Raw genomic sequence first — 12346 nt, 5'->3', positions numbered from 1 at the left:
TTGATGGATTTTCCCCCCTGCGCGATGGTTAAATGCGGTCTAAGTGAGTTTTTCTGATTTTACAAATCAAAATTTGACTCTTCCCTAGGAAGATAAATTTTTTATCATAACCAACGTTTCGTAATGTTCCCTTTTAATATTACTATTTGTTAGCATAAATTAATCGTTGCTTTTAGTTACACACATTTTATGTTATCAGATATTATTTTCCACCGTTACTTTCAGTTACACAGAAAATTAGTCACATTTTTTACGTTATCAGATATTATTTTTCACGAACGGACATTTTCTGTTACCTATAAATAGCATAAAAGCAAATGAGAAAATCCTAATAAAAACATCTGTCAAAAAGCAGTGTCAAGGTCAAGAACACCCCAAAGCCAAAAGTATTTCCAAAGAATTTTGTGTTGCCAGTCATCTTGTTGAGCCCATCTGGCACTCTCTCCCCCACAACCCCATGCCATGCAGCTACTTCAACCACGTCACTCGCTCTGCCACTCCCACACAACGCTTCCTCAATTGGAAACTGCCGATTTATTCCATTCCCACCTGAATCAACCGGCCATGAAGCTAAATCGCCTTAGCAACGGCGTTTTGAGGCCTTTACTCAAACACTTGGCGACCTCAAGAACATTCTCCTCCTCCTCTACTTCAGCATCCTCTGTTCCCAAATGGGATGGCGGTGTATCAATGGTTCAAGGAGCCTCAAGAGGGATTGGCCTTGAATTTGTGAGATTAATTTCCGTTTCTGAACCCATTGTCTTGATTTTCCATTTTCAATTCAAGGATTGGATTTTCTTGATCTGTTTGACAGTTCTGTAAGAGTTTTGTTAAGCATTGTTAGTATGTGTGATGAGCAAAATTGTTGTGTTTTAGGCAAAATTGTTTGTTTTTTTGGATAATAACTTCTTGTGGAAAAGCCATATTACTGAGCCGGTGGTTGATTTAATGTTGGTTTAAGTGGGTTAATGTGGAAGATTTGAGTAGTGAAAATTCATTTCACAATTGTTCTTCTGGTTCAACATTTGTTCATATCAAACACAAACTCTAATTTGCTCTCTTGTGGCATCATTTGTTAGAAATTCGTTTGCTATCATTTTTTCCTGTAGCTGTAATGGATAGTTGATTGGGCGTAGATTTTTTGACTGAATATATAGGACTGAGCCCGCTAATGCTGATTTATTTTGGAAATGTGGAGACTTCTTGCACTTGCTATGGGACTTACAAACTGATAGGAAATCTAACTTATACACCTTCGCAAAACTGAAGTTCAAATGATCATAGTTTTGCTGTTGTTACCATTTTCAACTCCTATAGAGAGATAATATAAGCTCGGAGTGGAATGCAAGATATCAAGTGTGTTAAATGCTGGTTAAACATCCTTACACAATGAACTCGTTGGACAAAACTCCTGGTGTTAAGATATTTTTGTTGACCACAATGTACTGATAATTGTGCAACATTTGTTAATTGGGTCCAGTGGGGACTGAGTTATAGTAAAGGTGGGATTATGTAGTAATTGTAGATTTCTGGGTTTTATTTCTTAAACTTCAGAAAGTTATAATCTTGAAGATTGGGGTGGGGGGGGGGGCAACATATGTTAATATGGTGGTGCTAGAAACAGGTCGGAGGGAGAGGAGGAATTTTAACAAGAAACTTGCGAATTATCTACAGCATTTATCTCTGTTTCACGACAATACATAACCTTCTCTCTGGTCAACTGAAATTTTAGAAACTGTAATCTGGTTAATGATTTCTCCGTAATTGTCTATTGCTTGTAGCAATATAGTCAAACACTTAATTTTTTGTGAGATAAAGTCAGTAATTAACATGAAATAGTAAAATCATAGGTCTGATTTGGCTTTGCGACACAAAAACTTGGAAGAATCTACAAGGCTTCTAAGATACTAAAATAGTTAAAATGAGAAGCACTCTGACATGCATGCTCAACAAATATTGATTTTTTTTTAATACCCATACATAAAGCTCGTTTCTTGGAAGTCCAAAAGCAGAAAAATGTCTTGCATTCTGGAGGGATTACACACTAAAAATTGGGCCTCTGTCATTTCCTGCTTTGGACTTCCAAAAATGCACCAAGTGTGCCCCAGTTATTTTCTTGGCACTGGCTGCCATTTTTAGATGCTGCATTTTACCCTAGCATCATTAGAGCAGAATTGTGATAAGTTCTTTCTGTTGATAGATTACCAACTGTTTGAGGAGAATTGTGATAAGTTCTTTCTGTTGATAGATTAGAACGTTCCCATAATAGCTCTTACAGATTGGAGGAGTAAGTATTCCCATTCATGTCCCGACAAAGGTGCCTCAAATTCTTGCTTCTCCATGACACTGTCAAATTTTGAGTAGGCAGCAACTGCCTGGATTGATGCTGATAAAATGTAACAAATGGGATAACTTTCAGTGTGCGTGCGTGCGTGTGAGTGTGTCTTTTTTGCGTTTTTCTGTTTGAGCACTCCGAAATCTTTCTACTATTTATATCCAATTAAATATCAAATGTAGGACTTCCTATAAGTCAAGCTTTACAATTATTCATGTAGATGCTTCTTGAGGTGAATCCCAAATCTTTTTCATTGCTTTTGTTCAAAATTTGAAAGCCCGTATGAGGATTTGCATGATGGTTTTAAATCTTGAAAGTGATAAAAAAGACAGTCCTTACCTTATAGCTGCTTTTTCTTTGGCATGACAATTTGCATTGCACTGATTCTAGTGATTTTTCACATATCGGTTTCTGTTTCAGGCATCTCCTATTTTTGAAGGCATCGTAAATGATTTCTCTTTTCACTGTGTCTTGGTATCATTTTCACGTGACTTGCAAGTTCCATTTTAAAACTTGAAGTTCATTTTAGTTTGCTGTTTTTTTTTTGGGTCAAGTAGTTGGCTAGTACTGGTAAAATAAATATTATTTGTTTTCTTGCTCCAAAAGAAGCAATTTCCTGCTGATGTAATTCCCTGAAGTCCTTTGTACATAGAAGTCTTTCCATGTTTTACTGTACTTTCTTGGACTATTCAAATGGGAAGTTGGTGCTTTGATGCAGTTCTCTTACAAGTCATTTATACAGTAAAGTAGTAATTGCTTCTTCGTTGTCAGGTTAGACAGTTGTTAGAGACAAGGGATGAAGGATATGTTGTTGCAACATGCCGTAATCCTACTGCTGCAACAGGGCTAATGGAATTGAAAAATAAGTTCATTGAAAGGCTTGAAATACAGAGGTTGGATGTAACAATTGAAAGCACTATGGAGGTACTTCAAGTCCTCTTATCACATGCTCTAGTACAGTGGTTGACTAATTTTTTTTTTTGGGGGGGGGGGGGGGGGGGGATGCAAAAACCTAGCGTAAGACCTGGGGGAATAATTTTGAGCCTAGCAGGCAAATTTTAATTTCTATGTGAAGTTATCCACTTTTTCAATGACAAAAGGCTAATTTGAAAATCTCAGGGAAGATGTCATTTTGAAGTATATGGAAGTGTTAATTTCTTCAATGGTGTGTAATGGGTCTGAATCTAGGATTATTCGGAAACGTCTCATTACTATCATCTGTGATCAGTGACCTATTTGTTGTCTTCTGCTCTCTTCCAGGAAACAGCTAATGCTGTCAGAAACAAATATGGCTCTCTAAACCTTCTTATCAATACATCCGGAATTCTCTCAATACCTGATGTTCTGCATCCAGGTGTGAATATTTCTTCATTGTTCTCCATTGCCTATCATCAAATTTTCAAAGCTCTGTAAAATTTGGTCTCACTGACACACAACAAAAGCAAACATTTGAGTCAGATTTTTTTTGCCAGCTTAAAATTTTTAATGTGGTAGAGTCAGCAAATTGATGACCTGTTTCTTTAATTACCAGTACAGAAACTACATTGAGCAAAGTGCAACAGTCGTCCTTGCTTCTTGCATATGAAGTTAATGCTGTCGGTCCTATTCTGGTCACCAAGGTGGGTACAATTAGCTCTTAATAGACAAAAGGGTATCTTACTACTGGTTACATGATTAAACAGACTTTCAAGTCATCACTTGAGTGTCAATAACAGAAATTAAATTGCCATTACCTCCAGCATTCCCTTTTTGTAATCTAGCCTTGGCCTTTGAGGCACACCAATTACTTGTCTTACAATTTGTATCTTGGAGAACTGATTTTGGAATAAGAATAAAACCTATTCTTGTCCTCATCGATGCATAAAGAAACAAATAGAAAAGATGAAATGTTTCCTATTGCTCTGAGCCTTTTACGTTAGGTTTAGCCTCATACAGATGGATCAAAAGGCTCATGGAAAACACTAAACTCATGTATCATTGGCATAGATGAAGGAAGAAATTATGGAAAGAAGCTTATGGTTTTTGTTAGAATATCATTTCTGTGGTTCTTCACTGATTTCAATATTCAATATCTAGAGACATGCTTATGAAATGACGTATTTGGTTGTGGCATATCTTAGTTGTACTTTTCATGATTGTTTCTTACTAAATGGTCAGTATCTCAATTTCTTGAGATAAGTTCAATACAACTGGCATGTAGCATGCCCCATTTTATCTGCTCATTGCATTCAAGTCTTACCATTCTCTGAGGATCAATAAAGGCTGATGTCTGCAATGTTCTTGCTCACAAATGGTGCAGAATCTGGAGGTCCATTTGAATTTCTGTTGTACCTATGGTCAACACTTTTGCCTGCTACAATGTCCAAGACTTAGTTACTTGTACTAATTGACAACTTCAAGCTTGTTCGGTTGGTATTTCCTTGTAAAACTGAGACTCTTCAGTCAAAATTAACAATGAAGTCCTTTAGTTGATGTGACCCAGGCACAGTGAGGTAAAATCAACAAGCAGGCAATGCAATGTACACCTTCTCTATCAAAGGAGATGCAACTCATATTCATTGAGAAATTGACAGAATATGTTTCTAGATGTGGTGTGATACAGTTTCTTCTTAGGCATGATTCCTTAACTTTTCAAGGTGGTTCTGGTAAATCCTAGGTTATTGTACTCCTTAAACCTATTTCCTGATAACCTCTTTCTTCATGTAATTCTTGAAAATCAGTTCCTATTCCTGCAATTTTTGCTATCATGTTTTATATTGAAATTCAAGAAGAACCGATAAATGAACAAATCACAAAAATGGAATGAAAAATACAAAATGACCATATTTTAGGAAAAATGCATGACTGGTCTGGCAATGGTTTGTAGAGTTTAATAGCTTATTCAGAGCAATTTTCATGCTTTCCTTTGCATGTTTGGATGCAATCCCTTTGAAATATTATTGCTCTAGTTATTAAGCTATGGCTGCCATTGGATTTGAGCTTCCTAAAGAACTATTTCTTGAATTATACTAAGCCAAAAGGAAAAATGAGAAAACCTTGAGTGACTGTACGTCATGTAGAGGACATTAACTTTTTCTTCCAAGTGACTTGATCCTTCTGGGCCAAATCCTCTCTCTCTAACCCTCCCCACCCCCCCCCCCCCCCCCCCCCCCCAAAAAAAAAAAAGAAAAAGAAAACCAACACCACACACACACACTTGTTTACAAATGCACTCAATTAGAATCCATCTCCTGGATAGACTCCAAAGAAGAAAGAGAATGGATGGCTAACAAATTTCATCATGATGGATTTGGTAGTGCTTACCTTATATTCATATCTGTAATAATTTTTAGAAGTAAGAACAAGTCATATCAGGCAGGTAAAGTCAGTTGTATATCTAGAAACGTGTGGAATTCTTATGTCCAGTGACATATACAGTTGGATAATCTTTCAAGTAATATTTTGAAAGTAATTAGTTTCTTCTCTACAGAATTCCTGTTGTTTAACAATTAAAATTCCCCCTGGAATGCTGACATTTGGAAATAAAATCAGTAGCAATAAAAGGAATAAATATGGAAGGCTAGAACATTTATTTCTTGTTCATTGGGAAAATTTCGGACCCAATATCTGGAAGAAGTATAAAACTTAGTAAAACATCACTGTTTAAGTTTCCTAGGTATTCAACGTATTGTTTATAAGAGGTTTGCATAATTTTAATTATCATGGTGCAGAATACACCGTGTTCAGTTTGAGCAATTAGCAGCAGATTTAGATGATAAACATATTTTCTCTCTGATAAGTGAAAGAATCCTTAATGCTTGAAAGGTAAGATTAATGAAGTTATTGATTAGCAAAAATGGTTTAATTAGGAGGATTCTCTAGATCAATTCTTTTGTGCTATTTTGGTAATGGAGTTTTGCTTGCTCTTACAGAGGTATAGTCCCATTGCCTGCTTGATATCTGAATTCTCAACCCATGAATTTAGAAATTCTTGTGCTCATGCATATCAAGTTTTTATTTGTAACGATGGAGAGAGAAAGGGTAGGAGTGGGGAGAAATTATTTGCGAAATTTGGAAAATAACTCAAAGCTACCTGAATATTGAAATTGAAAGAGAACAAAAGTGGATGAGCTTATGGCGCTTATGGTGATTACTTTTCTGAGCACATGAGGAAAGGCTTTAGTTTTCTGCTGGTTAAAGACCATATTTTCATATTACTTGTAAGCAAGGCAGATAAATTTCCATTCTACTGTTATTGATGTGGGTCTTCACTATCTTGTCTGAATTGATCCTTATGATTGGCATGAACAGCACATGTGGCCTTTGCTGAAGGTTGGAGGTGGCTCTGGGACTGAAAGAGAGGTTGCTGTTGTGGCAAACTTAAGTGCCAGAGTAGGATCAATTGGAGATAATCGACTTGGAGGTTGGCACTCATATCGTGCATCAAAGGCAGCACTTAATCAGTGTATGATCTGACTTTGTTTTCATGGGTTTCTTACTTCATTTGCTTCTTGAGACTTCATTGGAAAAGCCTTGCTTTCCTCAACCAGTTCTGCACAACATTAATACTTTTTAACCATCAAACCATGCTTTGCTTTTTATTAGAGAAGGAATCTTATTTGCTTTACTATGTTTGAAAAGTATGATTATCTAAGCTTTATTGCATCATGTTCAAATCCAACCATCTGTTAATCTAGATCTTGGGATCTGGTTTGGGGACTTATTGCATACAGTGAAATCCCACAAAGTAAAATATTGTATAGCAGACAGAATTTCTCTAGTCTAGAACTCATGAGGGGAAAGAATATCATTTTCGTCCATATTTTCCTTCCATCTGCTGATATTCCTATGTAACAAGTAGCATTTCAATGTCATTTTCCTATCATCCTGTCCAAATACTAGTACTGTCTCTGTTTGGACCATTGAGGTTTAGTACTGTGTGTTAAGGGAAGCTCAACCCTAATGGTTTTTTCCAAATGTAGTTATACCTTAAAGCCAATTAGGTGCCAAGTGAGATAATTAGGTCGATTTCATGAGGTAATGAAGTCATATCTACTTTTGTTTTGTTTTCATTTCTCACAGCTACTATGGGTTTAAAAGCTTGATATTGTTGCTTTGGCCTGAGTGAAATGACTACATGTGGCCTCACAAACAAATGGTTTGGGTAGATGATATGCTTTTGATCTGAAAGGTCAGCAAGATTCTACCTCATACAGACATTCAATTCTACACCAATATGTCACCCATACTTTGCACTGAGTAATATGCCTTGGGAAGTATGACTGTTACAATTGTATTTGCATGGTCCACCTCATGCATGTGCTCTAAATTTCTCAATTTCTAATTGAAACTTGCAGTGACGAAGACAATGTGTGTGGAATTTGCTCGTAGAAAAGATCCACTTATATGCCTGCTCTTGCATCCTGGGACAGTCGATACAGATCTCTCGAGACCATTTCAGAGAAATGTTCCAGAAGACAAGCTTTTCTCCAAAGAGTTCTCAGTGCAGAAACTGTTGAGCATCATTAATAGTGCAAAGAACCCTGATAATGGCAAATTTTTTGCCTGGGATGGTTCAGAAATCCCCTGGTAATTCAGCTAACAGATACAAAAATTACAATTACCTTTTGGTTCCTATGAGCGGAATGAATTGAGAGGGGGGAGGGGAGACGGGGTGCAAACATGCGCCATGTTGAAGTAGCTCGTGTTTGGTTGTATTGTTTACCACGTTACTAGTGCTCGAGAGTTTTTACTTTTTACACGAATGATGTTACTGTTGCAAATTTTAATCAATATATTCATTCCTATTTTTGTCTCTTGGAGAACTAAATACCAAGGAATTATGGGCCTGTTTGTTTCGATGGAAAATTTTTCTCAAAAAATGTTTTTCCTTTTTTCTGATGTTTGGCTGCAAAAAGCGTCCAGAAAACTTTTTCCTAGGGAGAAGGTATTACCCGATCGAATGGAAAACAGCTTCTGCAAAGCTTCTACTGAAGGTTTTTTCCAACTCTAACACTGTTTGCTCTTCCAAAACAAAGCCTTTGCCTCTATAACCATTTTTTCTCCTACTTATTCTCCCTAGCAACGAATCTACCATTCCTTGTTGGATCTACTTTTTACTCTCGCTCTCGCACACAAAATTTACGATTCCTCTTCATCTCTTTCTCTAATATACATCGATGGATATTTTTAAATAGATGCAGCACTTCACATATTGGTGGATGTATCATGTATCTCCAAAAGGACATAAATTTTGCAGTAATTGTTGTTAGTTGTGAGGAAAATATTTTCAAAAAATTCAATCAAACATAAGAAAATAATAGAAAAATATTTGATTTCTCTAGTATTTTCTCATGTTTGGTCCACCAATGTTCTAAGTCGACTTTCTTTCTGTGCATTTGATTATGTTTAATCTTTAAGGTAATTTGGAGGTGGTTATTCAGCTCAGTAGATTTCTGCTGCTGACTCTTAAAGATAATAGAATCTTATAGTCCATCAAAGTCTCCACAATTGTTCTTTAGCACTAAATGCATAATGTAAAAGAATGCTCAATGATGAGCATATGAGAATTTCATGTCCAAGAACTCACATGTTCTTGTCAAGATTTGCATCATCAGAATCATAGGCTTAAGCTTGGCTTGTTTTCCTCTCTTTTTCTGTAAATTTAAATTGTAGATTACTGCCTTTTAACTCTTATATTGGATAGAGGAAAAGGGCTAAATGCAAAAGGTATAAAGGAAAATAAAAATGGGATAATTGGATTGGAAAGGATATTAGTTCCTATGTTATTCCTCAACTATGTTACCATTCCTTCTCTTTTCATTGCGAATCAAATGCAAGAACATATTTTCTTGTACAAGTAGTTCTATTTTCTGAATATATTCCAAATACTAGCCAGTGATGAGGCCACATGGTAGATTATCTAGCCAAAATTAATGGCATTAGAACCCCTGAAATTCTAATCAAATTTTGCTGTCTTCGATTTTTTTTTTTTTTTTTTTTGGGTTTTGTTTATGTTGTCTCCGTTTGATTGATAGTTAAATCAACCCCTTCCTGATTTTCAGTTTGAAACATTTCTTTTTTCTATTCCCAATGGCATTCTTCATCCAAATGACACTATAGTTTTACCTGAAGTGAGAGTAAAACTCTATAGATGGACAACTTGGTGGAAACTAATCAAGATTCCAAAAAAACAGCAAGAAAATTAGTAGAAATTTAAACACACTGAATGGAAGGTTGATCCAGAAGTAAAGAAAATGCGGAATTATGATGCTCAAGAAAATTGAGTTACTAAAACAACCAAATGGTACATCAGAAAGGCCCCAATCCAAGGGTCCTCAGTACAAGCGTTTTATTCAAATCTTACTCCCTATGATTGACAAATGGCCAATCCATGCTTCAAATTTCCAAAGCATCTCAGTGGATCCTGCAAATAGAAAATTAAGTTTTAGAGCATTGCTGTATAGTGAAAAACAAACAAATAACAATATCTACAATTTGGAACTCAAGTAATGCAAAAAAAAAAAAAAAAGTTAGCCCACATAAACTTTCCCTTCTGGAGTCCACAATTTATCTGAGATAGTCCATATTACTTTACGATTAACCCTGTAAAAGTAACTAGTACTAAACTAAAAAGTAGAAAAGAGTGTCACACATACGCCTCACAGTTGGTGTTCATGGAGATAGGGAAGCCAACATTGATGCGGCAAGCAGCAGGGATTTTGCTCATGTACTTGTCCTGAACACCAGGGAAGCTCTTGACACCTGTCTTGAGGCATCTGCAGATAGCCTTCTTATCATTAACGTTCTTGACAGTCTGAGCAAGCTGTTGCAGCCCAGTGCAGCATGCAGCAGCTGGCTTTCTGTCCTTACCTCGAGCAAATGACACACAAGCTGCAGCCTTCGCGTCAACTGTGCCACAATCTGGGGCTGCTGCATTGCTCAAATGAGCAACAGCAAAGAGAAGAGAGAGGATCAAGATCATTGAGAAGCAAAGGCTCTTCATGGTTGATTTTCTTTACTGTCTGAGCAAAATTGAAGATGTATGTGTAGAGTAACTTGGTTGCTGAAGATTGATGGAATTGGTGAAGGGGTAAGTGAGCTTTATATAGAGAAGGCTTGTGATAGTCTTGAAGGCTTTGAGTTTCCCTAGGACGATTAATTGGATAACATTTTCAGGTTTTGGCCATTGGGATTGATGAAATCATGTAGCCCCATTCGTGAATATTGTCTAGTCTAAATCAGAACAAGTAAATACCAAGGGTTATTTTCAATTAGCCAGACCAGTAAAGCTATAAACGTTATGTAAATGCTAATAGGTTTCGGATAAGAGGGTGAAAATTCTACTATTGTATAGTTGGTTTTGATATTAGATGAGCACATCAGGGAGGAGGATTATAGCAATATAGGTTAAGTACTTAAAGCATATGGGAGGGTTCTTTTCTTTGTCCACTTTAATTAGCTTTACAAATGCATGGTAATGCACCTTCTTTGGCTGTTGACCTATTGAATATCAGGTGCTGAGTTTAATTTATTCGGAAGTGATATTAATTTGCACCCTCCACATATGGGCGTTCCGTGAGTGAATTAGAGTATAAGAGGCTGCTTTGGAAGCACTAACATCACTTCCCTAATTTATCCTTCAAGATAAATAAAAGGATAAGAAAAAAAAATGCTAGTCTTGCAAGATGCAAATAAGCAAAATTGCAGAAATAGGTCTCTTAAGTTGAGAGAAAGAGGAAAAAGAGGTGTCATTTAATGCTTGTTCAAAGCTTCTAAACTGTATGCTGATGCCAATAAATCTTCAAGAATAGGGTGGAAAGTCTATTGACCCAGATATTTAAGTAGTATGTTAGTCTTGGTTGCTTATTTTAGGTCGTAAGATAATTAAATTATGCATCATAAGAAGGTTGTTTTGTAATTGTATTTTATTCATTGAGTAATTGTGCATTACTCAATTAATAGGTATTGGATCTTTAGGAAACAAAAAAGAACTAAAATATGATGTTTGTGAAGGAGTAAGAGCAATATAATAAAAAGTGAGGCAGAGAGTGGCACAAGAAGTGAGACAAAAGATTTGTTGTAAGTCAAAACTCGAGACTTATCCTCAATATATTAATCTATACAAGCAAAACTAGTGTGAATATCCGTGCTACGCACGGTGCTGACATTATTGAAAAAAATAAAAATAAAATGGTGAACAAATAAAAGTGAAATAATTGAACCAACAAAATTAAAATGTAATATCTGTTTAACAATAGTTTGAAATATAATAGAATGTGTATATCATTCAAGAACTGTCTTTTTTCGAAAGATGGATCCTGAAAAAAAAATAAAAATTTATATTAAAAAAGGGAATGATATATTTCTACAAATGAATGTAATTAAATGTTGTTAAAATGAAATACTTACAAATACTAAGCATTCGATTTGATAATCTTACTTGAAGGTGCGAACACTCTTCACACCAATCCACTTTTAGTATGAAAGCCAAAATTGATGATTTAATTAACTTTGTTAAATTTTGTAGAGTGCGTACTATAAATGAAATTGCACAATCTTTGCATGAATTAATTCGTTGGTTTAACAACCTATCACCATCTTCCTGATAATTAAGAACGTACGAAATTAGTGTATTTTTTTATATAGTTTACAAATAGTACTATAAAAAATAAATATATATTAAGAAATTCTATTTTCCTTTGTAATTCTCTGAGATAAGAAGTATCACAACCAAATACAAATCGTGCATGTCTATCTTGTAGATTAAGATGCATGTTATTACTGGAATCTCTGATTTGTATGTTAACATTGTAACTGTTTAACAAATAAAATATTATATGCAATACAGAAAAATATATTGAAGTTAAATATACATGAAATTAATTGCCTAATAACAGTGTCAACCGCATCATTACAATGCTTACACACTGTTTTTGAAAAATGACCTTCACATAGTTGTCCACAATTTTTGCATAGCTCGTAGAACATATTTTTTATGTTAATACTCTGAATATAAGCAAGTATTCAAAA

General features: G+C 35.5%; 2 protein-coding genes across 3 annotated transcripts; one reads left to right on the top strand and one right to left on the bottom strand.

Moving 5' to 3' along the window:
* The first annotated feature begins 348 nt into the window (after positions 1–348).
* Positions 349–8144, top strand: LOC113707926 (uncharacterized). 2 transcript variants are annotated; one of them, XM_027230326.2, is made up of 6 exons: positions 349–729; positions 3107–3259; positions 3596–3689; positions 3872–3954; positions 6626–6779; positions 7672–8144. In XM_027230326.2, the coding sequence occupies exons 1-6, from the start codon at positions 463–465 to the stop codon at positions 7905–7907; spliced, it is 987 nt and encodes a 328-aa protein (XP_027086127.2). In that variant the 5' UTR covers positions 349–462; the 3' UTR covers positions 7908–8144. The 2 variants fall into 2 exon arrangements, with proteins under 2 accessions (XP_027086127.2, XP_071921189.1); XM_072065088.1 differs by lacking the exon at positions 3107–3259.
* A 1443-nt stretch (positions 8145–9587) lies between these two features.
* LOC113707886 (non-specific lipid-transfer protein C, cotyledon-specific isoform-like) lies at positions 9588–10574 on the bottom strand. Its single transcript, XM_027230273.2, has 2 exons — positions 9973–10574; positions 9588–9740 (listed from the first exon to the last, which is right to left on the bottom strand). Exons 1-2 carry the CDS (start codon positions 10317–10319, stop codon positions 9731–9733), a joined length of 357 nt encoding a protein of 118 aa, XP_027086074.1. The 5' UTR covers positions 10320–10574; the 3' UTR covers positions 9588–9730.
* Between the last annotated feature and the right edge of the window lie 1772 nt (positions 10575–12346).

Source organism: Coffea arabica, chromosome 9c (genome assembly GCF_036785885.1).
Source record: "Coffea arabica cultivar ET-39 chromosome 9c, Coffea Arabica ET-39 HiFi, whole genome shotgun sequence".
Classification (NCBI taxonomy): domain Eukaryota; kingdom Viridiplantae; phylum Streptophyta; class Magnoliopsida; order Gentianales; family Rubiaceae; genus Coffea; species Coffea arabica.
This window is presented reverse-complemented; position numbering and strand designations above follow the sequence as displayed.

Bases quoted from the DNA above. Each gene is read 5' to 3' on its own strand.
- LOC113707926 (XM_027230326.2), top strand. From the start codon at position 463: ATGCAGCTACTTCAACCACGTCACTCGCTCTGCCACTCCCACACAACG. The intron at 3,260-3,595 runs GTACTTCAAGTC...GCTCTCTTCCAG, and splicing joins CAATTGAAAGCACTATGGAG to GAAACAGCTAATGCTGTCAG. The intron at 6,780-7,671 runs GTATGATCTGAC...TGAAACTTGCAG, and splicing joins AAAGGCAGCACTTAATCAGT to TGACGAAGACAATGTGTGTG.
- LOC113707886 (XM_027230273.2), bottom strand. From the start codon at position 10,319: ATGAAGAGCCTTTGCTTCTCAATGATCTTGATCCTCTCTCTTCTCTTT.